At 60.2% G+C, this 25,590-nt stretch overlaps 2 protein-coding genes across 6 annotated transcripts in view; both read left to right on the top strand.

Moving 5' to 3' along the window:
- Positions 1-6,458, top strand: ARTN (artemin). 4 transcript variants are annotated; one of them, XM_082054405.1, is made up of 4 exons: positions 1-346; positions 4,390-4,460; positions 4,572-4,756; positions 5,157-6,458. In XM_082054405.1, exons 1-4 carry the CDS (start codon positions 293-295, stop codon positions 5,591-5,593), a joined length of 747 nt encoding a protein of 248 aa, XP_081910531.1. In that variant the 5' UTR covers positions 1-292; the 3' UTR covers positions 5,594-6,458. The 4 variants fall into 4 exon arrangements, with proteins under 4 accessions (XP_081910531.1, XP_081910534.1, XP_081910533.1 ...); XM_082054408.1 differs by having other exon boundaries at positions 4,572-4,761; XM_082054407.1 differs by lacking the exon at positions 1-346 and adding an exon at positions 1,299-1,379.
- Positions 6,459-6,771: 313 nt separating this feature from the next.
- Positions 6,772-25,590, top strand: part of IPO13 (importin 13) — a 34,462-nt gene continuing 15,643 nt past the window's right edge. For both annotated transcript variants that reach the window (XM_082053728.1, XM_082053727.1), the window contains exons 1-8: positions 6,772-7,075; positions 15,766-16,502; positions 22,063-22,203; positions 22,371-22,512; positions 23,564-23,730; positions 24,135-24,255; positions 24,553-24,700; positions 25,026-25,207. In XM_082053728.1, coding sequence (XP_081909854.1) covers positions 7,007-7,075; positions 15,766-16,502; positions 22,063-22,203; positions 22,371-22,512; positions 23,564-23,730; positions 24,135-24,255; positions 24,553-24,700; positions 25,026-25,207 — 1,707 coding nt within the window. In that variant the 5' untranslated portion in view covers positions 6,772-7,006. The remainder of the gene's footprint in view (positions 7,076-15,765; positions 16,503-22,062; positions 22,204-22,370; positions 22,513-23,563; positions 23,731-24,134; positions 24,256-24,552; positions 24,701-25,025; positions 25,208-25,590) is intronic.

Here is a 25,590-nt window from a genome sequence, read left to right as displayed (position 1 = left end):
CAGCATCCCGGGGCGCGCCGCCCGCCCGGACGCCTCCGGACCCCGCCGCGGGCATGGCCCGGGGGGCCGGCGGGCCATGAGGGCTGGCCCCGGGGGGCTTGCCCGGCCTGGGCTGTGCCCCGGCGGCCGGCTCCGGCCAAGGGAGCACGTGTGAAGCGGGGCCGAGAGGAGGCGGCCCTGGGATTTGGCACGTTTGCAAGGAGCACTCGAGAGCCCCGGGATGGACGTGGAGGGCCCTGGGCGGTGACGTAAGGACTCGTACGGGCTCGGCTCAGCTCGCCAGCCGGCCCCCATGTCCCCGGGGCCTGCGACGGCCCCGGCGGAGGGAGGCAGGGAGACGGCGGAGGTAAGGAGCCCGGCAGCGGGCGGGGAGGCAGGGCTGGGAAGCCGGACTCCTCCTCCGGCCGGGCCGGACGTGGGCGCCAGGCACACCGGTGGCCCGCGGTGGCTCGGGGTGCGTGGGACGCCGGCCAGCCCCGCCGCGGCCCAGGAGCTGCTGGGGTGGCCCCCGCCTTGTCCCCCGAAACCCATTCCCGCCGGGTCCCCACGGGCACGAGTGGTTCGCTGTGTGCAAAGGGTCCCCGTGGAGCTCTGCCCTCCGACGCCAAGCTCGGGGTCTTCGTGGGGCTCTGGTCCCGAAGCGCTCCGGGAAGGGCTGAACTCGTCCCCAGGGGTGCTCGTGTGTCCGTCCTGCCAGCGCTGTGAGCGGGCTGTCAGGGCAGGGAGCCCCGCTCAGGGGCTGTCCGTCCGTCCGGGCTGCGTGTCCGTCGGTCTGTCCGTCTGCCCGGCGGTGCCGAGAGGTGTCGGCCAGGCCGGGGCTCGGCCGGCGGGCAGGTGGTGGTGGTCGGGTGCCGCCGGGGATCTGCGGGAGTTCGGCGGTGGTGCGGATCCCGGCGCAGAGCCCGTGCTGATGCGGGTTGGGCCGCGGCGCCTGCTGCTGGCGGGATCCCGGTGTTCTCCTGGTCTCGAGGTGGTCCCGGCGCCCGTACGAGTCGGAGTCCCGGTGCCGCTGCGGTGCGGGTCGGGGTGCCGGTCGGGATCTCGGTGCCCGCCCCGCCGGTCAGGTGACGGCGGCTGGAATTTGACACCGGCGGCCGCGGCGGGAGCGGGATGGAGCGGCCGCTGTCCCGCACTGCGCGCCTGCCCGCCGCCGGCGGCACCGCACCCCAAGGAGCACCGGGACCCGCACCCCGAGGCGCAGCAGGAGCGGCACCGGGAGCGGTATCGGGAGTAGCTGCGGGACCCGGTGCCGGCAGGACAGCGCCGGCCCCCGCCCGCGCCCCGCCCCGGCGCGGCGGCAGCGGGCGGCGGGGGGCGGCGGGGAGCGGAGACGATGCGGGGCGGCGGCGGCCCGGGGGATGGTCCCCGCCGCGGGCACGGTGAGTGCGGGCCGGGGAGGCGGGCAGCAGCGTCCGTCCCAGCCTGCCGGCGGCGTCGGGCCTCGGCGGCGGCTCGTACCGGGGCTTCGGGGGTGACGGGGAGGGGGGTGCCGCTTCGCTGCCCGCCCCCTGGCAAAACCTGCGGGACGGCGAGGGGGCTCGGGCCGCCCCCGGGCAGGTTCCCACCGAGCAGCTCCCGGGGCAGCGAAACCAGTTCGGCGACGGGAAGCGCTCGGGGCTGCGGCGGGGACGGGGTTCCCTGCCCGGGCGGAGAGAGGCGGGACCCCGCTGCGGGTGCCCGGGCGACACGGGGACGGTTTCACCCGCCTCTTCCCTGGGCTCCCGCCCCAGCCCTTTGGGCATGTCGGGCAGGTCTGTGCCCCGGCTGCCCAGCCGGTGGGCGGGGGAGAGCCCCGAGGCGGGGATGCCCGAGCCAGCAATGCCTGGCGCCCGCCGGCTCTGCTTTCCCCGGGCTAGGGCCGAGGTTTGTCTCGCCCTTGTGCCCCACGTGTCCGACTCCGGCCTCCCACGGCTTTGTGGGGCGGGTGCCAGCTGCGCGTCACACGTAGGGTTAATTTCTGACACCCTCGTCACTCCTGCCAGGGGCAGCGCGGTGGGATGCTGGAGCGTCGCCGGCTCCACCGGTGCCCGCAGGTGCCCGTGGGGGTCTCCGGGCATCCTCCCGCGCTGCCAGGCAGGAGTCGTGGCTGCAGGGCTGACGCGACGAGCAGTGGTGGACCCCCTTCCAAGAGTGAGCACCCCATGAGCTGAGACTCTCATCTCGTGGCTGGGGTACCCGCTGACCCTGCATGGATGCACTTTGCGAGTGGCTCCTGCCTCTCCTGGCGACCTGATGCAGCCCACGGGACACCCACTTCCCAGTGCCCTGTGCACAGTGCGAGCAGCGGGGCTCTCGCCAGAGCTCTGCACGGGTGGGTGTGGGGTGACCTGCACAGGGATTACCCCAACACGCTGCTGCTGCTCAGACGCCGGCGGGGGCTCAGGCATGTCCTCACATGCATGGGCCTGATCCTGATTCTGGAAAGGGCGCATGTGCTTGTTGATGGCTCAGCTGGGCTCTCGCAGCCGTGGCAGGGACAGATCCCAGCCAGATCTCCGCCATACGGGAGCTGGGGGGTCTGCCTTGGGGGGGGGTGCAGGTCTGGCACCCCCTGGAGTGCCCAGGAGCTTGGCTCAGCCCTGCCCGCGCCGGGGGAAAACAAGGGCCGAGCAGGGGTGCGGGCCCAGCGTGGGCTGCGGTTCTGCGCGCTCGGGGAACCTGCCCCGGGGGACGGGGCTCCGCGTCTGCCGGAGACAGTGTCGGGGCACGTCCGTAGTCTCGGCTGCGGGGCTCCCGGGGGCGAAGGAAAGCTGCCCTCGCCCGGCGCCCCGCCGGCCGGGCTCCCGCCGCAGAGCCCGGGGCCGTGCTGCCGCCGGACGGGAGAATCCTGAACTGCACCGACCGCTCCGTCCCTTCCCATCCTATCCCGTCTCGTCCCGTCCCCGGGATGCTGGGGCCGAGGGGCCGCGGTGGATCAGCCGGCCGCGGGAGCGGGGACCTGGGGGGCCCCGTTCCCTCCCAACGGGGCGCGGGGACCCTCGCCTGGCCTCTCCGGGGGTGCCGGCCTGGGAAAACCATGACCTGGTAGCAGCGGCTGGCGCGGGGCCACGAGCCGCCACGGGAGCAACGTGCTGCGTGGGCTGTGCTTGGCCAGGCTGCGGCGGCTGGCGGGACCGGAGGGGTCGGTGCCAGCTCCGCCTGTACCGGGGACGCATCCTGCCTGGTGCATGGCCCCCAGAGGAGGCACATGGGCCTGGCAGTGCCCATCGCAGCCCCTTGCTATGGTGTGGCGAGTGCAGGAGGGCATCAGATGCAGCAGTCAGGACTCGGGGGACCATCCTCCTTGATGCTTGGGGGGCTGGGGGAACTGATTTTGTCTCTTTGTCCCAGTGCTGCCCAGCTGTGTCCCTTCATGTTTTGGCCAGGAGTGCTCTCCTCAGTATGTCCCATCTCAGCTTTGCTGCAGAATCAGCTGGGACATGCAGGAGCAAACCAATGGAGGGGATGAGGGGACTCCCCACGGCAGGGTGCCACCAAGGGGACAGTCCCGTCCCAAGAGACACGGGATGCAGCAGATTGGCCAAGGAGGGCTCAAGGGCCCTTAGGAGCCACCTCTGGGGGATCCTGGTTTGGGACACTGGGGCACAGGGGAGGGAGGGAGGAGATGCAACATGTGGCTGCAGACTGGGAGTTGCTTCTGCACTTCTGGGGGACATTGCTCTCCCGAAACTGTGCTTGCTGCTTCACTAGGACCATGCACAGTCAGCACTGAATTCCCTTGTGCATGTTGTGGCAGCAGATGCCAGCCAGTGGTTTGGGGTGAATGAGTCAGCGAGCCCAGTGTGGTGCCCTGCTGTGTCCCCATGGGATCTGTCTGCCCATTCTGCCCCTCATGGCCCCATTCACCCAGGCTGCTCTGGGCCTGCATGTCCCAGCTCGGCACAGGCAGCGGGCTGGGGAGTCAGCGTGGGGCCAAGGGGTGGCTGCACCCAGGGACCCTGCACTAATGGATTTAGAGTTTCCAAGGTCAGGCTCCCACTGTGAGCAAGAAAAACATTCCCAGAGAAGGGCCATGGGAAAGGCCCCCCCCCCCCCGCTGTGATGCTCCCAGCCCCAGCTGCTGCCTCACAGGCCAGCCTGGCATCCCAGGCCACTTGCATGAGGAGGCAGCTGTGTCCCCCTGAGGAGAGGTGCTGGGCAAAGACTGGATCACCCCAGCAGCCAGATCTCTGGGAAGGGGTGCATGGGGTGGCAGGGGTGCCTGGCTGTGTGGGGAGGAGGTGTGGGTTGGGGTCATGCATAGGGTGCAGGGGGTGTTTCAGGGTGCTGGGGGGCAGTGAGGGAAGGGATGGTATGCTTGGCAGGGGAGAGTTGTTCCAGCTCCCAGCCAGCTTGATGTTTATTCCGTCCCCTCTGCGTGGGTGCTGACCCCCCCCTCTGCACTTGCAGCCAGCATGGAGCAGCGAGCGGGGCCGCCAGAGCCAAGACCTGCAGGATCGACCACGCACCTGCAGCCCAAGGTGAGCCACGATGGCTGGGACCACATGTCCCCATCCCCAGCTGATGGAGCCTCGTCTCTTGTGTGGGGACCCTGGCCAGTGTTCACCCCGCTGTGCTGTGCTTTTTCACAGGAGGGGACACTGTGGGGACTCCTTGCCATTCTCTCACTGCTGTCTGGGCTGGCTGCGGGCGCCCTGCGAACACCACACTGCAACGAGACGCTGGACGCGGCCCCCATGCCACAGAGCATGGCCACCACCAGCCCGGCTGTGGAGGAGAGTGTGGAAGTACCACTCACCGCTGCCTGGAGCCAGCTGTACGGTGTGTGTTGGGGCAGGAATGCCACCCTGGGATGGGGGTGCCCAGTGTCATGCACAGGACCCCCTACATGGGCACAGGTGTGGGCACAGGTGGGATGCGAGCCACTGTGGGGAGCCCCAACCTATGTGGGGCTGCCTCTGTGCATCGGGGCCAGGTGGGGGGGCCTGAGCACATGGGGCCCTGTGATTTGCACTGCAGGTAGTGGTAGAGCCCTTGGGATGAGAAGATGCTCAGCCAGCCACCTCCCTCACCACCCTGTGGGCATCCAACCAGTACCATAGTTGGTGGTCAGGAGGGGTTGATGGGTCACAATGGGGCACAGGCGGGCTCAGTGGGCCCTGGGAGAGTGGCAGGTATGGGACGGGGTCTGACATCGCCATCGCCTCTGCGTGCAGGGGACAATGCAACGACGGGTCGCCCAGGCACTGTGGAGCTTGCAGAGGACCTGCTGCTGCGTGCTGAGCGCTCACCGCCAGGGGCCAGCAAAGCCAAGAAGGGGGCGCGGAAACCCTCGCGGGGGGCCCGTGGTCGCAACTGCCACATCCGCAACCTGATGGTGAAGGTGCGTGACCTGGGCCTGGGCTTCAACTCGGATGAAATAGTGCTCTTTAAGTACTGCAGTGGATCCTGCCACCGGGCACGGAGCAACTATGACCTGACACTGGGCAGCCTGCTGCGGCAGCAGCTCATCACCCCAGGGCCGCAGGAGCGGGTCCTCAGCCACCCCTGCTGCCGGCCCACCCGCTATGAGGCCGTCTCCTTCATGGACGTGCAGAATACATGGCAGACAGTTGAGAAGCTCTCAGCAGCGGAGTGCAGCTGCATTGGCTGAGGAGGGGGCTGCTGGCTTGGCCGTGGCTCGGCACACACTGGCAGACCCTGGCTTGCCACACACAATGGTGCCAGTGGCCAGAGGAGGGGTCTGGTGGAAGAGAATGTCCCTGGTTTTGTGTAGCCACGAGGGACCGAGGCGAGATGGAGCCATGACGGGGGGTGGGTGGCCAAGCCTCTTCCCGCTCTGTGCCAAGAAGCTGGTGCCACTGGCTATGCAGGGTCCTGCCAGGGTGCACCCCAGCTCAGCGCTGGAAGAAGAGCTGGAGGGGACACGGAGCATCCCCATTGCTTGCAGGGGTCTGCCAGCCCAGCGTCCACCAGCCTGGCTTGTCCGTGCCCTGCTCCCACACCCCTGCTTTAGGGGAGCTGGGGCTGTTGCCCAAGCTTTGGAGTGGGACAGAAAGAGGGGAAAAAACCTCCCTGTCCCCTCGGGCACCCTGGAGCTGGTGGTGGTCAGAGCTGCCGTGCAGGGAGGGGGCATCCCTGAAGACGAGTGCAGCAGGGCCAAACCACACCAGTGCAGGGTAGAGGACCTGCACTCAACTGGCAGCAGCCCCCAGTGCTCCGCAGGGCAGCAGGGCATGGGCACCTGCTGGGACCCCTGCCGGGACCCCTGCCTTGCTCCCAGGAATTGGCAGAGTCCCCCTGCTGCCCCCATGGTGCTGCGGCACTAAACTATTTATTTTACTCTAAATTATTTATTTATTGTTCTCGAGCGGCAGCTCCTATTTATGACTTTGGGCCCCCGGGGGCCGGGTGTAATTTAACCCCAGCGCTGCTGTGAAGCCCTGGGCAGCGCCCCGTCCCCCGGTGCCCCGTGCCCCCAGCCCCTTTTTCTATTATTTGTAAAATTTGAGGGATAAACTCTATTTTTGTACAGTCGCCTTTTCCTGTAGCAATAAAGTGATGGGCTGCGAGTCCAACCCCTGTGTGTGCCCGTGATGGGGGGGACGACGAGGGCGCCCGGCGTGTTTGACACCCGTGGGCTGGGATTGGGAGGGTCCTGAGCGGGGCTCCTGTCGGCACCGCCCGCCCCACGCGTGGGGAGCAGGGGCGGCGCTCGGTGCCGGTGCCCGGCAGGGGACGCTCGTGGCCCGGGACTACCGGGACTACGGGGACTACCGCTCCCGGCGTGCGGCGCGGCGCTGCGGCAGGTCCCGGGCTGTCCGGCCGCGCCTGCGGGGCAGCGGGGCGAGGCGCTGCCGGAGCGGAGCGGGGCAGCAGTGCCTCTCGGGGCGGCCTTGGGGCGCGTCCCGGCCCGACCGCCGCTGCCCGCCGCGCCGAGCCGAGCTGTGCCGCCCCGGTGCCGCCGCCCTCGTCGGGGCGGGGAGGCGGGTCCCGCCGCGATGCGGCTGCCCGTGCGCCGCCGCTGTCGCCCGCCCGCCACCGCCTCCTGAGCGCCGCCGCAGCCATGGAGCGGAGGGCGGAGGCGCCGCCGCCGCCGCAGGGCCTCGACTTCACCGTGGAGAACGTGGAGAAGGTGAGCCAGCCGCGCCGAGCTCCCCCCAGCCCACCTGCGGCGGTGGCGGGGCGGGGGGACGCGGCTGCGGGATGCTGATGCTGCCGCGGGGGTGCGGGGGCTGCGGCTCGGGGGAGGGCACCTGCTCGGCAGAGCCGGGCCCGGGGACGGGCGGCGGGGCGGCAACCCCCCCGCCCTGCCGGCAGCGGGGGCGGCAGGGACCCGCCAGCGCGCCCAGGGGGGTCCGGTGCGGGAGGTGGCGCCGCTTCTGTGCACCGGGGCATCCCGGAGAGAGTAAATGATGTGGCAGAAATGGGAGCAGAAGGGAGGAGATGTGTCTCCGGCGGGCGTCCTCTGGGTCGCCGTGCTGCAGCGCCAGCCAGGCAGAGTCTGCCGCTCTAGTCCTGGCTGCCCTGGACACGATCAGTTTCTCCATCAAGCAGGGACGGGAGGTCACCCGGGCTCTCGCCAGGTGCTGGGAATTGTTGGGAATTACAGTTGGGAAAAGCGTTTGGAGGACGGATGGCCTGGTGATGCCTTTCTAAACCTGGACTGATCCAGCCCACATGCTCCTGCTGATGCTCGAGGTGCTTCTAAGCAACTGCAGGGCAAGAGGGGCAAGGTTGTCATTGCTGAAACCTGGGATCCAGGGAATGGCCATGGCAAATCAAGGCCTGCTGGCATGACACTGCTGCTGGGAAGAGCTCTGAGCAGCCTCTGCCTGACCTGGGGTTCATCACGGAGACTGAGCAAGGCACCCCAGCAAACACTCGGGGAGGCAGCTGAGCAGAACCCTTCCCTTGGGCCATCTTGGAGGTGATGGGGGCAGGGCAGCAGAGGATGCATCCCTGAAGGGCAAACGGCAAGAGAGCTTCTCCCTTCCACTCACCAGACAGCCACCTGGAGATTGACAGCCTGTCAATCCATAGCTCAGTCCCCAGACAGCTCGTGGGAATCCCAGTGTCCTCATTTTTCCTCGATTAAGAATAGACCGAGTTCCTTGCCAAACGATGCCCACAGGCGTGCTGGTGGGCACGTATCTTGTATTTCACACCCATGCCTCCCCAGCAACTTGCCCAGCCTCACGGGAGGTGTGGGGTCAGGGATGTCAGGTTTGTAACTGGGCACCGGTTGCCTTTGTGGCTGCAGGTGAGACAGCTCAGCTCTGCCAGGGAGATGGGCACAGAGCATGGCTGGGGGGATTAACCAATGTCTGGAAAATGCTACATTAATGCAACCTTCTGCAGCTTAATCTGCATATATCCAGGGCTGCTGGATGATTTTGCCTCCAACTTCCTTTCTCTTCTGCAGACACAAACCATTCCTTTGTTTGCACCAACAATGAAGCGCACACTTGCCCGGGAAGGGTGGGCAGTGCCAGGGTGGGGACCGCCAGGCGCTGGCTGGGCGAGGTGGGGCTATGCTGAGAGGCAGCTCACCCTCACTGTGCTGCTCTGTATTTAGTCTCCTGCTGCCTGGGAGGAGGCAAAGATGCCCTCTAGGATGCTTTGGCTCCCCTCCCCCAGCCTGCCCGGTTTCTCCGGGTCTCTGCAGGCTTCACCAGCTGGGTGGCGTCCTCTGAAGATGCGGCTGTGGACCACAGTGGGGCTCTGAGCTGCTGGCTGGGGGCAGCAGGACGGTCCCTACCCAGGGGAAGAAATGTGGGGTAGGATCAGAAAAAAACTCAGAGGTTCAGCATCTCGGAGCCCTCCTGTCTCTGTCTTTTCAAGGGAGGGCTGTGGGGTGTTTCTGGTACAAAGATGGGCTTTGCTGGGGGCTGGGCTGGTGGGAGGCAGGTGCGTAGGGCTGCATTGTTAGAGGTGATGCTGCCAGACAAATGATGCTTCTACTGGCCTAGGCTCTTCTGCCTGCCAGGTTTTGTCTATGGCTCTATTAATAACACTGAATACTGATTAAACTCGGGGTTTGACTCCACTCTGAGTCAGTTAGTGATAAATGCTGGGGTTAGGAACAGCTGGTTATCTCTTAAGTCAGAGGGTCAAAGGCTTTCCAGGTCATCCACAGTGGAAGTCATCATGTGTGGCAGCTGTAGCCAGGGAAGTCTCTGGTATGACCATGCTCTTCATGCTCTTTTGATGGTTTTCAAGTCCCTGGAAGACCCTTCCATACCCCTGCTGTTGTTTATTATGTGCTAGGCTGGGAAAACACCCCTGCAGTTTTGCAGGGCTCTGGGTGTCTCTGTAGCTGAAGAGGATCGTTGCCATGTTTATCCAGCATGACTTGTGCCAGAGAGAGCTGGTTAGATCCCTCCAGCTGTGACCAGCAGTTGCAGGGAGGTGGGAGGATGCGGATGCTGTAGACTGGGCCCACATTGCCCTTTGTCAGCTAGGGGGTCCGCAAGCCCATGGCAGCAAACAGGCAGCTGCCTCTGTTGCTGTGGGGGTGTCAAATTCAGGTGTTGCACTTCAGGAGGCACCTGAAAGTTGCTCCATGTATTTTTTTTTTTGCTCCATTTTTCCATAGGGAGCTCCCCTGTGACACAGGGAAGGAGCAGAGCCACGCTGGGGCTGAGCCCTTGTGGTACAGTTTCTGTGTCAGTATCCCCTGGTCCCAGCTGAGGGCCGCTCGGCTGCTTTTTGTTTTCTTCTGAGCCTGACCTAGATGCTGCTCTGGCTTTGGCACAGCTCGAGCAGGCTGGCGTGGCCGTGCTGCATGGACCTGCTGGGCAACCGGCAGCTCTGGGCTGGCTTAGCTTCCCCGGCTGCTGAGCAGGGCTCCCTGCTGCGGCTGGAGGGAAGGGAGGGCTGGGCAAGCAGAGGGCTTCAGGCTAGAGAATGAATGCTCAGCCTCTCGGTGCCTAAACGGTGCCACCTGGTTTGTGACATGCGTGTGTTTTTGTGTGCCCAGGGGCTGTCCCCAGGGTGACAGACAGCCTGATGGGGCGATGCTGCCCTGCGGAGGTGATGCTCCTGCTGCAGTGTGAACCCTGCTCTGGTGAAGACGGATTGCAGGCATTTGGTCCTAGCTGGCTGTGTCCATCTCAGAGGATCAGTGCACAAGCAGGACTTTTGCCTTGTATTTTTTGTTTTCTGCAGGCCAGGGGTGGCAGCGCCTAACACTGCAGGGCTGGATAGGAGGAGAGGGATGCGGGACCTATTTACCTGTTTTCAGTGCAATTGAATCTGTTCCAGCAATATTCCACCTTTTGAAATAAGAAAGAAGGCAGTGCCATTCCTCCGTGAATTTCCCAAGTGTCTGCTCTTGCCCTCTTTTTTTGTCTGATTCCTTCCAGGTCTTTCCTCCCTTGGCCTGCCTCTCATCCTCTGAGGTGTTTGTAATATTCACTGACATCTTTTCCCTAGCACATTAGCGGTCTGGCATCTCTGGGCCTTCCAGATTGCTGTGTGCCTCTCTGGAGATGCCTGATGAATGCACAGAGTCTCTCCGGCAGGATGGGTAGGCGGCGTGTCACGGAGCTGACATCCGGAGCCTACTGTGATGGGAGAGCGGTGGCTTTGATCACCGCTCCTCGGAGATGCTGAGCCTCGGGGATGTGGCAGCTGCCAGGGCTGCCTTATACCCGGGAGGATGAGGAGAAGAAACCCAAGTGCTTCTCCTTTCTTCAGAAAATGATTATTGCTTGTCTTTGGGAATGTGAGCAGGAGAATTATGGATATGTCAGGTTGAGGGAATGGCAGCCCCTGTCTGGTGCACTGCTTGGCCACCTCTTCCTTAGAGGCAGCCCATGTATGTATGCGAGATGTGGCAGCCGGGCTGGTGATGGTGTGTTAGGGGCCTCTGGAGGGGAGATTCCTGCAAAATTGTGGGAAGCAGGAAGTCACCTTGTTTAGCATTGAAGCAGATCTTCACTGCAAAAGCACATTCTACCCAGAGCCAACCTTGGCTGAACATCTTGTTCCTTCTTGTGGTGTGGTGGTGATGGGATGAGGGAGCACCTTGTGTTTGCCAGGGCTTGGCTTTGCCCTACAAGTGCTGTCACTGGAGCCTCATCCCTACTCCGATGTCTTATGGAGCAGGGATGGGTGAGATTGGTACCTGGGTGCCAGGTGCCTCTGAAAACACTTGCAGACTTGTTCACCAAAGTGATGGGTAGGAACACAAGATAGTGGGCAGAGGTGTTTGGGTCACCCTTGCAAGTCATCCTGGGCTCTGTGCTCCCAGGGATCTTCTCTGGTCCTGCTCACTGTTTGCTTGTGCAGGCGTCCAGCCCACCGCCGCTGAGAGCATGTGTGTCCTATAGCCCGTGTCCCTGCTGGGGACCATGCCATTCTCTACCAAGAGTTGCTGGCAGTGAAGCAGCAGGAGGGATGCTGCTGAGCCACATCTGGGCTCTAGCCCCTTCTAAACAGCCGAGGACTTGATGTGGGCAAGCTAGGCTCGAAGAGGGATGCAAAGTGGCAGCACCTCCCATTAGTTGTGGGGGAAAATAAAAAAGACATTCTTTGGGGCTGCAGGCAAAGTGTGGGTGCCTTGAGCAGGAGCAGCACGACTGGCAGCACATGCATGGCTTCATTTTGCATCCATTTGCTCTCCTCGGTGCTTCAGCGGGCTGCTGCCTTCCCGGGGCTGCTGGCTGCTCAGCCTGCCCGGCTGTGGCAGGGGGAGGGCGGCTGCTGCGGGGTGGGGGAGGCAGGGATGATGTTCCCTTCGCTGGCAGAGCCACGATAATGGCTGTGCCGTCAGAGGCCTGGAGCGCTGGCAGTGCGAGTGCGTTCAGCTAGAAAGGACAGCGAGAGGCTGCAGCGGGGGATATCCCAGTTGGTCCTGCTGGAAGAAGGCGGGTGTCTGCTGAGGGGCCATGGCCACTGCTGCCCCCAGCAAGCCGTGGCTGTGGGCATGGAGCAAGGAACAGAACAGGAATATGTTTTGCAGCTTGCTGTTTGCCCTGGTGGGTTGCAGATGTCAGAGCTGTACCCACTGTTGCTTCCAATGGCTCAAGCAGAATGGCCCCTGGAGGGGCTTGTGTCCCCATGGAGCCCCCCAGGAATGGCAGGCAGCACACTCCCATTCTGGGGCTGGAGCCGCATGTCTGGGGCTTCTCTTGTCACCCTGCAAATGGCATGGACACAACACGTCTCTGCTGGGGACCATGTGTTGATGGATTTATGCAGTGCAGGTGAGGAGACAACCTGCACCAAGGGGTGAAGGCTGGGAGATGCTGGGCTTGTGGCAGCTCCTTTTCCTTCGTGATACCAGGCTGCGAGCTAACATCAAATGCGTTTGCTTGGCAATAGCTCTCTTTGGACCGGTCCCCCTCCCGCTGTCCCAAGTGACCAGTGTGGGACCTCTGCCTCTGCCCCAAGACAGCTTACTTCTAGTTTTCCTAAGCAGCTGATACCACTCCAGTCTATCTAGAGCCTGAGACTTTGGCCACAGCTTTTTAGAGCAGGGAAGAACCATCATAACAAGCTTGAATTATTTTCAACCAAACAGAGCTGATGTTGGAGAAAGCTCCTTCCCTGGCCGAAGGGCATAGCTGACAGCTGGGCTGTTTACCAGCTCTCACGTTACTGGTCTAATTGCGGAGGAGGCAGGTCTGGTGGCAGCCACCCTTTCAAATCGGAATGCACAAAGCCTCCCTCTTAGATGTCACTGACCAATTTCATGCCTTCTGCTTCTCCCTCCTGGCACTAACGAGTTCCCCTCATCATCTCCAGTGCTTCCTGGTGGGCCTGAGGGCACTGGCTGATGCAGTGATGTCAAACTCCAGCAGCAGCTGGTGCTGGTACCTGCTTCTGGGATGAGGATGGTGCCTTTCCTTGTTGAGGAGGAGCATACTGGGTGTTCAGGTACCATTCTGCAGGACACAGTGCCCTGCATCCTCCTGTCCCATGCTCTCAGCAGAGGATGATACTCAGCTGATGTGTGTGGTACACTAGGGAAAGAGCCTAGTCTTCTCCCAGGGGCTTCATCTGCTGCTTTGAGCTGGGCTAGGATGGTTCCAGTATTGATGCCCATCCTTGGATGTCCTCTGGAAAGCTCTTACATGTCGTGTGGAGCACCAGATGTGGTGCACTGTCAGCAGTCCCGGGGCACGTGCTGTCTTGCCTCTCTACCTGGCACCCTGAACTCGGGCAGAAACAGCCATACTCCAGCCAGAAGCTGCCGTGGCACCTCCCTTCCAGGCAGAGTGCTCAGGGAAGGGGGGTGAGAAAGCCAGCAGCCATGTTTTTCCAGAATATTCTTCTGCCTTCCAGCAGCTTGCAGCATGGCTCTTCAGCATCTTTTCCATCCACTAAATAACTCAGTGTAGCTGGTAGACTTTGTTGTCTTGCTGCTCAACCTCTCTCCCGGAGGGGCTGAGCAGCGGAGACTCCAGCGTGTGTCCCCGGGGTCTCCACTGGAAACCTCCCCAGAGGCTCCACAATCTGGGATTGTGTTGCTGGGTGATGGATGCCTGTCCGGAGAGCTCGCTGGTGATAGCCAGGTCCATCCTCCACACATGGTGTGGTCCATGCTATACAAGCCTTGTACTGGGTTAGAGGTTAGGGCTCCTGGGGCATGTGTACAGCTAGTGCCTCATAATATAGGATGCATAGTGATTCCCCTTCCCCTGTTTTCTAAGTGTTAGCGGGAAGACTATTCAAAATAGAAGAAATCAATTAATTAGGGAATGTGTGGGAGTGTAAATGGAGAGGCTGGGAGGAAGTGAGGAGGATTCCCAGGCTACGGAGCAGGCAGAGGGGATTGGTGCCAGCCTTTGCACCTTGTCAGGCTGCCCAGCAAGAGGGGAAGGAGAAGAGTAGGCTATCACCGACTTTGGGAACCTCAAGTGAGATTTCTTTTGGAAAGAAAATAAGCAGCAAGCTCTGAGAGCAAATAAGAGACTGAGCCAGTAATAGAGGTGATAGTTGGAGCTCCAGCCCCAGCCCTGCTGCAGGATGACTCAGTCTTCAGCGAAAGAGCAGGGGTAGGAGCCAGGTTCCTACCCCCAGGGGTGGGTGGTTAAGCTTTTAGCATATCTGCAGCTGCTGCTGGATAGTGAAATAAATTGTTGCTTTGATGGGAAGGGATGACAGTGCTTACCTCTGCCCAGCAGCTGAGTGGTGCTTCAGACAAGACGCTGAGCTAACCAAGAACAGAGCAAGGTTTCAGGTAGCTGCTGATAGCTCGTGAGCTACCCTTGGCCACTCTGTCAGAACAGTTTCTCTCTCCCCATATCCTGCTTATCTAGGGTTAACCTTTTCTGTGTCAGGATGCATCTTATAGTGGGACAGATGCCTGTCCCTGTGCAGCCCGTGTTGGCTGGCTCTGTCTCCTACGACGTACTTCATAACCTCTTTCTTTCTCACAAAGAGGTTATCCTCATTTTCCCCCGCTGCAAAGTCTTGAACGGAGGTATTTCAAATGATGGCCCAGGCAATGCTGCCTCTGTAAGGTTCCTGCCATTTTGTCCTGCTCTTTGGTCTTGTGCTGGGAAGCAGCAGGAGACACAAGCACTTGCTTGGAAAGCTTGTTCCTGTGCCCCAGGCTGCCAGCTCTGCATGTGTAAAAATAGGGTTTAAATCCTCTCCTGGGTACAAGAGCCATGCAAGAATTTCATAGAGTTTTTAGGGGGGAGGAGGAGGATATCTGAGACCTGGAGCTAGGGTGGGGACACACAAAATCATCTGCACCTGCTGGAGTCATCCTCCAATTTGATGCTGGTGTGCGATGGGTGCCTGATAGCCTGACGAATACCATTGCTTTTCCTTGCCCCTGACGTGTGCAGTCAGCAATTTGTAATGAAATGCGCTCTGCCAGGCAGAAAACCTCGCTGCTGGAAGATGGAGTTCGGGCAAGGGGGAGTTACTCTCCCCCTCTGTGTGCAAGGCTGTCACTGGTTACCAGTTGCACCCAGTCAGGATAAGTAACTAATTAATGTTGGCCTTAAGATCCATATAATATTCCTCTGCAAATAAAGCCTTGCAGCGTGTGTGAGGCTGTTCATGTGGATCTGAGCTCTGCAAAGCAGTAACTAGATCTCCCAAAGCTGTTGGAGCAGGTAAGTGATGTTCTCATTTCCATATGGGCGAGACGGAGTGAGCAGCCCTGGCCCGTCCTGGGAGGTGGTGGCAGAGGCAGGTTAGGTGCCAGGTCTCCTCACCCAGGTGTAACTGGGCATTTGGGAATACTTCAAAAGGACTCTGTGGAGGGATTAATCCCTGAGCTTAGTGACTGTGGGTTTCCAGGGCTCTGTACAACCTGAGAGACTAAGACATCTGAAGCAGTTCTTGCGTTCCTTGGGCTCCTAGACATAAGCTTTGTGCCATACGGGCTTTCTGAGAGCTGGTGCATCCACAGCACCTTTCTGAGAGCAGGTGCAGGTGGAAGGCAGGAGTGCTGGTGTGCCATGTCCCCTGCAGCCCTTGTGCTGCAGAGGGGTCCTGCACCCACCCCAGTGACAGCGCATCAGCACGGAAGCAGGTGGGTTTGGCATGACTGAAGGCAAGGATGGGAGATGACTAAGGAAGAGAAATTTCCAGAGTGCTGCATGAGAGGAGAGGGGAAGAACGCTTTGCAGGTCCTTACCCACTACCAGATTGCTCTCGCTTCACCGAGAGCCCAAGGAGGGAGGCCAGCCAATGCAGGCTGATGTGGTGAGGGGGCCTGGCTTGGCAGGGCAGTGACTGGGGGCAGCCCAGGCCGGGCTCTGTGGTGGTGAGCCCTCCAGGTGTGCCTTCCCCTGGTGGGACTGGCTGTGGCTGTGCTCCTCAGCTGCTCTAAGATGCTTCCCTTCTCCCTTCCAGGCTCTCCATCAGCTGTATTATGACCCAAACATCGAGAACAAGAACTTGGCTCAGAAATGGCTGATGCAGGCACAGGTGTCCCCCCAGGCATGGCACTTCAGCTGGCTGCTGCTCAACATGGACAAAGTGCCTGAGATCCAGTACTTTGGCGCCAGCGCTCTCCACATTAAAATCTCCCGTTACTGGAACGACATCCCAGCCGACCAGTACGAGAGCCTCAAGTCACAGCTCTTCACCCACATCACCCGTTTCGCCAGCGGCTCCAAGATCGTGCTGACCCGGCTCTGCGTGGCACTGGCCTCCCTGGCCCTCAGCATGATGCCGGAGGCTTGGCCCTGCGCCGTGGCAGACATGGTGCGCATGTTCCAGGCAGAGGACTCCAACGTGGACGGGCGAGCGCGGTGCCTGGCGCTGCTGGAGCTGCTGACGGTGCTGCCGGAGGAGTTTCAGACCAGCCGCCTGCCACAGTACCGCAAGGGCCAGGTCCGCAGTGTCCTGGCGCAGGAGTGCGGCTCCGTCTTCCCTTTGCTGGAGCAGCTGCTGCAGCAGCAGGACTCCCCGGGTTTCATCAAGCAGAAGGTGTTGAAGTGCTTCTCCAGCTGGGTGCAGCTGGAGATCCCGCTGATGGACTGCGAGAACCTGATCCAGGCAGCTTTCACCTCTCTGCAGGACCCAGAGCTCTTCGACACAGCGGTGGAGGCTGTCGTCAACGCCATTTCCCAGCCCGATGCCCAGAGGTAAGGGCAGCCTCTCCTGTGTACTGCGAGTGGTGCTCCTGGGCATCCATGGGGGATCTGTGGGGGAGAGGAAAAACCTAAGCCTTTTTTCTAGCTACTGTCGGCCCTGGAGGTGATGATGACAGGGCTTGGAAGTGGGAGGTGTTTCCCATGGGCTTCTGGTTTCACATGGTTGGTCCTGAAAGGCTTTGCACCATGGTTGACTCGTGACAATCACATAGTCTTGGGCAGCCACAGCTCATCTCCACCATCCTCCTCCCAAGCAGAGAAGGATGCTCCCTTCTGGTTCCTTATGTCAGACCCCGCAGTGCCCAGCCAGGGAGCAGATGCCTGGCTCTGGCCAAGGGGAGTTCAGAGACTCCCCTCTGCCTCATGCTGTTGGTCTTGCCAAGGAGCTGATCTGATGCAGAGATAATAAAACCAGACCTGACAGTCTTCTCCCTCCTCCTGGCTTCAGCAGCTTGTGCCAGCTGAGGACTTGTCCTTTCTGTGGCCGTGGCTGCCGGTGGTGCAGCTGAGCTGGGAGCCGGGGGTGGGGCAGGTCCCGCTGGAGCCACACTGTGGGGATCTGAGATTGTCTGCTTGGCCGTGTTGCCTGAGCTGCTGTCAGCTCTTGGGACTGATGCCCGCAGAAGGGAAAGTACATTTCCTGCAGTTCCTGTGGCCACATCCCCTCCTGGCTGCTTAGCAACCTTCCCCCCGAAGAGGAGGGTTTCCTTGAAGGCTGGGCTGAGCTGCTGCCGCTGTGCATCCCTGTGCATCGCTGCGCATCGTGCTGGGCCTGACGCTCTGCAGCGGTGCGGATGCTGCTGCAGCGGTGAGCTCTGCTCCTGCCCTTGGCTTCAGAGCAGGGGCAGCCAGTGTGACCCTGGCTCTGCAATAACAAGGGGGTTGCATCTGGACTGCAGGTCCCGTCAGGATTTTGATGTGTTGCTGGGTGTGGGGTGGGGTTGCCTCATGTGCTAGCATGCAGAAGATTACCACAATCAGCTTTTCCTTGTATCTGGCAGAGGCTGTGGGCCAGCCCAAAATCTTGTTCCAGGATTGGTATAGAAAATAGCAGGAATGGTACAGAAAATGAGAAGGTGAGAAGAGGTGACTTGCAGTTCTAAAATTATGAACTTGCTGCCTTCCTCCTTTCTGTTTCCCTTGAGTCTCAGGAGTCCCATGGCTGTGATTTCCCAACAGCGTGCAGGAGCCTGGCCCTGCAGCACTGTTCTTCAGTTGCATTAGAAGCCCAAGCTTTCTGTTGAGTTTTCGAAGTGAGTTTTAGTGAGAAGCATGACTGACAGCAGAGTTTCCTCTCTGCTTTTGTGCTGACCCTGCTGCACAGTTTCTGGCCCCGTTCGGTCCTGCCACATTGGTGGCTCTCTTACAGCATCACTGGCACTTGCTTTCCATCCTTTTCCATGGAGGCATTGTCAGCCACGGGAGAGCACCCTCTCTTGTCTGTAGGCATGCTGGCAGTGGCCAGGACGGGACAGGCAGGTGGCCTGAAAGGCTGCCCAGTGTGTGTGAGCCTGGCGCAGCCCCTGCTCCCGGGGCACGGGGACAGCGGTGGCATTGTCACGTGGCAACCCTGCCAAGCGGTGTGTGGCGTCAGCTGCTCCAGGGATGAGCAGGACTGTGCTCAGCGCTGAGATCTGGGAAAGCTTCAGGAGAGGGGTAACTCACAGAGCTGCCACTTCACAGCCCTGGTGGACTCCTTCCCCTTTGTTCCTTGTGTCCTCCATCCTGCATCCCTCCTCCCACTTTCCCTGGTGCTGCCTATCCTGCCCCTCTGGCCTTGTTGCTCAGCCACAGCAGATCCAGCTCTTTCCTGAGCCCCCAGGGAGTCTCCTGACCTTTCTGTCTCTTTTCTTGACAATCTGGGGGATTCATGCTGCTTTTCAGCTGTTCTCTTCCTCTGCGGTCTCTTGCCTTTGTTTCCGCAGGGGCCTGGCTCCCCACTGCCCTTGGCCGCGGGTTCAGAGCATCCTCGGTGCTGGGCTGCCGATGTGGTCCTCTCCAGAGCTTTGTAGAGTATTGTTCTGTGAGAGGGTTAGTATCAGGGCTTCCCACAGGTTCCCCTGAGTGTTTTGGACTCTGTGTCTTTCCTCCTCACCGCCTCCCAGCTGGCTTCATTGACATTGCTGCAGAGGCAATTGTGCAGGTGTGCTTCTATACTGTCAGCAGAAGGTTCAGTGGCTCTTGAGCTTGGCGCTGGGGTTAGGTAGCCTGTGTGTCATCTTCCCAGGTGAGCACCACCTTGCAAGGCATCCCTCATGCTGCCGTTCCTCACACTGGGAGTAGCTGACTGCCACACGTCCAGGTGGAGAAGGATAGGTTGGACTTCATGGGCAAGGATCACCCTCAGAGTGAGTTGCTGGTGCTGGCAGCTTCCATTTCCCTGCCTGCGAGCAGCGGCGGGTGGCTTTCCTGCCTCTGAGGTGTTACTAGAGGTGATGCAGCAGAGATTTGTAGCTGTGAAGCATCTGATCTCCTCACCTGCCGGGGAGTGCCTAGAGGAGGGGGTGTCCTGCGTGTTGCTGGAGTCTGGACACTGCTCCTGAGAAGAAACCTTGGAGCCTTGGCTCTGTGCGCATCTCCTCTCTTGGGGGTGTTGAGAAGCTCCTGAATCGCAGGAGGGCAGGAAGAGAGATATTGTTGCATCTCATTTGCAGAGGAGGCTTGTGCTGGATTTTCCATCTCGTTTGAGGATTATCCCCTGGCTAAGCGGGCAAGAGCTCAGCGGTGCGTGCTGCAGGGAAGAGCTGGCGTGCAGCGCTTGATCACGCTCCTGCAGCCTGGCGGGTGGTGTTGGAGCAGGGAGAGGGACCTCCACATGGTGTGTGCCGGTGGTGGGAGTTATGGAGCGTGGGCATCAGACACTGAGGCATCTCCCTAAAAGCTGCAGGGTGTTGCTGCAGTGATGGAGCTGGTGGGATTGCAGGTGTTCAGCCCATCCCTTGCTGGTCTTGACATCTGGTGCTGAATCCCTGACCGGGAATTTCACTAGAGGAGTTTTCCAAAAGCTTCATTAGAAACAGGTTTTTAGTACATTGGGTTTTCTTATCAGGACATGTCTCAGATTTCAGATCAGGAAGGATGAGAAAGTCATGTGTGAGCTGCCTGTGTCTCTGCCTTGTAAGGTGCCCCCTGTACTATGGTGTGCTCTGGGGAGGGTTGTGGGAAGAGCAGAAGGAGGTGCTGGTCCCATGGAGGGAGCTGTGGATGCTGCAGTTCATTGGTTTTGCGAAGGGACTGTATAAAATCGTGGAAGAAAAATTTGCCCAGCTGCTAAATACCAGGATGGCAAATCTTGCTCAGGGGGGCTAACACAAGCTGCTGGAGGGAAATACATGGAGAAGCATCATCATATGGCTGCCACGTTCATAGACTCTTCCACACGCGTTGCCAGTCATCAGCTGCTGTGGACAGGCTGCTCAGCTGGGCTGGGATGGTCTCGTCCTCTCCTGCCTGGTGCTGGGCTGGGAAGCAGGGGCTGGCAGCAGGGCTGGCAGATGTGGTGTCTGCCTCTGGGGACAAGCTCCGTGCCTGGGCAGGGCTGTGGCACCAGCTGGTTGCTTGGGGATTGGAAGCAGCACCAAGCAGGTGGGGTGGCCTGGGGCTCCATTCTCCTGGATGTGTAGGAGAGGAACACAGCTCTGGCCGGCTTGGCCATGGCTCTTTGGTGGCTGGTTAAAACAACTCACCTAGAGCAAGAATTGCCATCCTCCCTGGGGACCCCTATGTCTGAGTTGCCCTTAGATCTGCATAGGCAGTGAGCAGAGCAAGGTGGTTCTCAGGAGACATGGTTCACCCAGCCTTTTCTAGAAGTTTTCACTAACATGGAGTGAGTTGCAGCAGGGAAGCAAATCCAGGTGGTTCTCTGTTGACTGTACAGGGTGTCCAAAGGAACAGCTGAGCTCTAAGCATCTGCACCGTGAGTATTTAATGGTAACCAGCAGAAGCAGGGTCCTTGTCATAAACTCCTGAAGTTATGAAAACATCTCTAGGTTAATGTGAGCCCAGTGCTGCAGAGGAAGGATGGTTTTGCTCTGCACTGGAGCAGTGGAAGGTCCCCTGTGCCTTTTTGTCTGGGAACTGCCCCAGCTCCCTTGGGCTGACCCTGACTGCAGCATCAGTTCCTGGGGAGAAGAGCTGGTGAATTCCCAAATTCTCCATCATCGCATCGCTCCCACACTGCCACATGCATCACTCATGGGGCATCAGAGGCTTGAAAATGGTTTACACAAAAATACCCATTGCCTCTAGGGGAGAGGGGCCAGGTGGCACATAGAGGGGATACTGAGGTGGCAACTGGGACTGGAGACACCCTGTTCCCTCTGTCTTCTCCTGCTGGCCAAGACCGAGAAGCTGACACCACTGTTGTGGCTCTCTCCCTGCACTGGTGGCACCAGTGGCTTCGCTGTCTCCTAAATCAGCCATAGCAAGAGCTGCTGGGCACCCCTGCCTCTGCGGGGTGGACATGTGGCTGTCTTGGTGTCAGTACTCGCATTTCTTCCCTGTGGTAGGCACAGGAGAGCTGGCATCACGTGTGCCTCCCGCTCCGAGCATCCTTGGTCCCGCACCTGCGGGAGTGTACGGAATAGCTGCAGCTCTGGATAACACGCCTGGGCGGGCAGGGAAATGGCAGGGCTGCTCATCAGCCTCCGGCAGGGCCTCTCTCCGGGGGCCCTGGGCTGTGTTTCACCTTGGCTGCCTCCTTCTCGTTGCCCTGGTTACCATCACTTGCAGGCAGTGGCGCAGAGGGGCGGCTGATGTGTGTGATGTGATGTGGGAGAGCTGTGCCGCTGCGGCAGCCTGGTGGGGTGGGGGACCAGGGGATGTGCCAGGGGCCAGCATCCTCCCTGTGTAGGAGTCCCCAAGGGTGGCTGCCCACTTCATCCTGGCCAGAGAGGACAATCCACATGTGCCCATGCTGGAGGGTTGTGTGGCTTCCCACTGGCAGCTCTGGCTGCCTCCATGACTGAGAAATTCGCAAGCATGGCAAAAAGAGTCCTGGGGTCTGCCCTTGCCGCCCTGCTCCCACTCCCCATCCCCGCCGACACTGCTGTGCACAGGCACAGCTCGCTCGGAGCTGGTCATGGCAGTGACAAGTTGGTGCTGGCTGGGGGTTGCTGGCAGCCCTGCGGCAGGTTCGGGTGGGCAGAGGCAGATGCCTACACTGTGGTACAGTGGGAGATCCACACAGAGCTGATGGCCGCTGGCTCAGCCCTTCTTTTCACTTGCGGAGGCTCCACTGCAGGAGTGCTGGGGGCTTCAGCCTTCAACCTGATGCCGCAGGCTGGGAGGAGAGTCCCCGTAAGCCAGGGCTGTCAAACTCGTTTTCACCCAGGGCCACATCAGCCTCGCAGTTGCCTTCAAAGGGCCGTATGTAATTTTAGGACTGTATAATGTAAGCGGTAAAGGTGCCTGGATGCGTCCCATTGCACAAAGCAGCCTTCCAGTAGGGAAATGTGTTTGGGAGCCCTGGGAGAGCATCAGGAGGGATGAATGCCATGGCAGCTGGTGCTGGTGAGGTGATGCCTGGCCCTGATTCAGGGTGTGCTTGCAGGTACGTGAACACCCTCCTGAAGCTCATCCCCTCTGTGTTGGGGCTCCAAGAGCAGCTGCGCCAGGCGGTCCAGAGCGGGGACATGGAGACGTCACACGGGATCTGCCGGATTGCTGTGGCCTTGGGGGAGAATCACTCCCGGTGAGTACTGGGGATGGTCCCCAGGAGAGGGAATGAGCTTGGAGCAGCCCTCTGTTCCCCATGTGCTGCTTCATCAGGGCCTGTCCTGTACCCTGTGATGTGTGTCAGGGTAGACAAGCCAGGCTTGCCATGGTGGTGGCACCCTGACTGTGCTCTCTGCTCTCCAGGGCCCTCCTGGACCAGGTGGAGCACTGGCAGAGCTTCCTGGCCCTGGTCAACATGATCATGTTCTGCACCGGCATCCCCGGGCACTACCCCGTCAATGAAACCACCAGCTCCTTGACGCTCACCTTCTGGTACACACTGCAGGTCAGTGGCCATCGTGGGGCAGTTGGCCCAATTCTGCGCTCCAGGCGGGGCTGGGGACACTGATGCATGGGGACGGGGTCTGGCCTGGCCACGTTTGCTCCCCAGGGACTTGTGACACCTCTGCTCCTCATCCTATACTTGCAGCTGCTGCAGGGCACCTAACTCAGAAATGCTGGTCCTGTGGCTTGCTTTTTCCAACCCGTGGAAGTCTGAGCCAGCCTTTAAGGGCCTCATTAACATAACTAATTAAAACTTCATGCCTTTTTTTTTTTCCAGCAGCAGGCCTGGCTGTTTAGCTCCCTGCTGCACAGCTGCACAGGCTGCAGGTGGGGAAGAGGTTGCATGCTGGCTTACTGCAGGCTAGTCCCTGCTGCCGGGCTGGTGGCCGTTGTCTCTCAGAGGAGGAAAGAGAGAACTGGGGGCTGCCCAGCGTGGGGTCCCGCTCCCAGGGCCACTGTTCTCTGTTTGAACAGAGCAGCTCTGCCACATCATGCTCTATTTTTAGCCCCATTCACCCCCCCAGCTCCATCCCTCTGCAGTCTGATGCAGTGTGGCTGAGCGTGGGCAGGGAGGGGGCCGTGTTGGCGCCGTGCTGGCAGCTCCTCTGCTGCGTGGGGCTGAGCCTCCCACCTCCTCTCGCTGCTTCTCTGGGTAGACCTGAGGAGATGGGTGCAAGTAGGAGAGCTCTGTGCTCCCTAGGCATCCATCCAGTCTGCCTTACAGGGGTCTGAGGTGTACATGCTCCCAATGCAGGGGTGCTCCTGAGGGGAGGACATGGCAGGCAATGCTACCCTGCTGTAGCCATGCTGTCCTCAAACACCCCAGGGTCTGCCTGGCTGCTGGGGCTTCTGGCATCTCACCATCTGATAATGCTGCCGCTGCAGAAGAGCTCAGCATCAGGTGGACTTTGTGGAGCTGGAAATGCAACCTCTGAACTGTGACAGGTCCTACCAGCTTGGGGAGATGCCCCTGCACCTCCATCCAATGGGCATGCTGGCTCCATTTTTTATTTCCCCTGCAAGACCTGACGTATTCCTCCTCCTGCTGCCAGGACGACATCCTCTCCTTCGAGCCGGACAAGCAGGCAGTGTACCAGCAGGTCTACAGGCCTGTCTACTTCCAGCTGGTGGATGTGCTGCTGCACAAAGCCCAGTTCCCCTCCGATGAGGAGTATGGCTTCTGGTCTTCAGATGAGAAGGAGCAATTTCGGATATACAGGTACAGCTGGGGCCTGCCTTTCCCCGGGTAGCAGGACTGGGGCACGTTACTCCCTGCATGGATGTGACTTTGGGTTCGGAGGTGGGTTTGCTTGTCAGGCTGGCAAGGACACAGGCAGCAGTTTGCCTTCCTGCAGCCAGAGCACTGTGGGGAGGCCGAAGTGCAGACACAGAGGAGATTCCCTCCACCAAGAGTTGTTTTGGCCGTGGTGGCAATATAGAAATGAGCCGGTATTTTGGGGTGGCACCAGTTGCCCTGCCTAGGGAGCCCTGGGAGTGTTCTGCATTGTGCTGGGGCAGTGTGTTTGTGCAGACACACAAGGGAACGCAAGTAATGTGTCTGCATGTGGAGCACTCTGCAGCGGTTGGGGACAGCATTTGGAGACCCATGCATGTTCTCTCTAGGGTGGACATCTCTGACACACTGATGTACGTGTACGAGATGCTGGGCGCAGAGCTCCTGAGCAGCCTCTATGACAAACTGGGACGTCTCCTGACCAACACAGAGCAGCCATCCACATGGCAGGTGAGCAAGAGGACCTGGGTGGCAGGCTTACGGCCACCATCCCCTCAGGGCCCTATCCTCGCCATGGGGCACTGACAGCAAAGGGATGTGATAGTGGCGAGGAGTGTGAACACTTTGCTGGCACATGTGCAGGTTCTCTGGGAGGAGAAACAGGTCTTATTCTGCTTCCCTATCCTCAGCACTGCCCAGGGACCAGCCTTCTCAGCCGGGTGTGAGGGGGCTGGGCTAGTGCCTGGGGCTGGGGTGGACATTGGGGGTCAGCGTGCAGCTCTGACAGTGCCATTCCCACCCTGGCAGCACACGGAGGCCTTGCTCTATGGCTTCCAGTCCATCGCTGAGACCATCGACGTGAACTACTCTGATGTGGTGCCAGGGCTGATCGGCCTCATTCCCCGGATCAGCATCAGCAACGTGCAGCTTGCCGACACCGTGATGTTCACTATTGGTGAGGCCTTTCATATGATCGTAGAATGTCCTGGGTCGGAAGAGATCCACAGGGATCACTGAGTCCAACTCATGTCCCTGCATAGGACAACCCCAAAATTCACACAATGCGTCTGAGGGTGTTGTCTAGTTGCTTCTTGAATATTGTCAGGCTTGGGGCCGTGTCACTTTGCTCACATGCAGGCTGGGCTGGGGAGGAGGAGCCCCTCTTGAGGCTGCTCCTGCTCAGCAATAACAGCAGTGAAAAGCAAAGCTGAGCATCCCAGGACGTGGGGAGCAATAGGCCGTGGCACAGTCCTGGGGTCTGATCCCATCTGTGTGCACAGGGGCCCTGTCAGAGTGGCTGGCTGATCACCCCGTCATGATTAACAACGTGCTGCCGCTGGTGCTCCAAGCCTTGGGCAACCCTGAGCTCTCCATCTCCAGTGTCTCCACGCTGAAGAAGATCTGCCGGGAGTGCAAGTACGACTTGCCACCCTATGCTGCCAACATCGTTGCCGTATCACAGGTAGGAGCTGAATGCAGATGGATGTGTGGTGCCAAGCTGGGATGTGCTCTGTGCAAACCCTTTCCTCCACATGGATCAGAGCAGGGGGACACAAAGCAGCAACTCAGTGCATCTTGCTTGGTGTGAGGCACTTGTCCATCCTGTTCCTAGGCCAGTAGACCCCGGTGACAGGCCCCGTGTTGTCCTGTGAGTGCAGAAATGGTAGGCACTGGCAGACATGACTGCCAAAGGGTCCACTGGGGTTGCACTTGGGCATCCATCCTTTCCCTGGGGTTTTGTTTGCCTTGCTGGGAGCGGCATCCTGCCAGCTCTGCACCCACCAGGCAGCTGGTGCCACTGCTGAGCATCTTGGGGGTCTGCTGGTGTTCAGGCCTCTCTGTGGA

The sequence above is a fragment of the Streptopelia decaocto genome (assembly GCF_964273445.1).
Source record: "Streptopelia decaocto genome assembly, chromosome: 5".
Classification (NCBI taxonomy): Eukaryota; Metazoa; Chordata; class Aves; order Columbiformes; family Columbidae; genus Streptopelia; species Streptopelia decaocto.
Note: the sequence above shows the minus strand (reverse complement) of the source record. Positions and strands in the feature narration are given on the sequence as shown.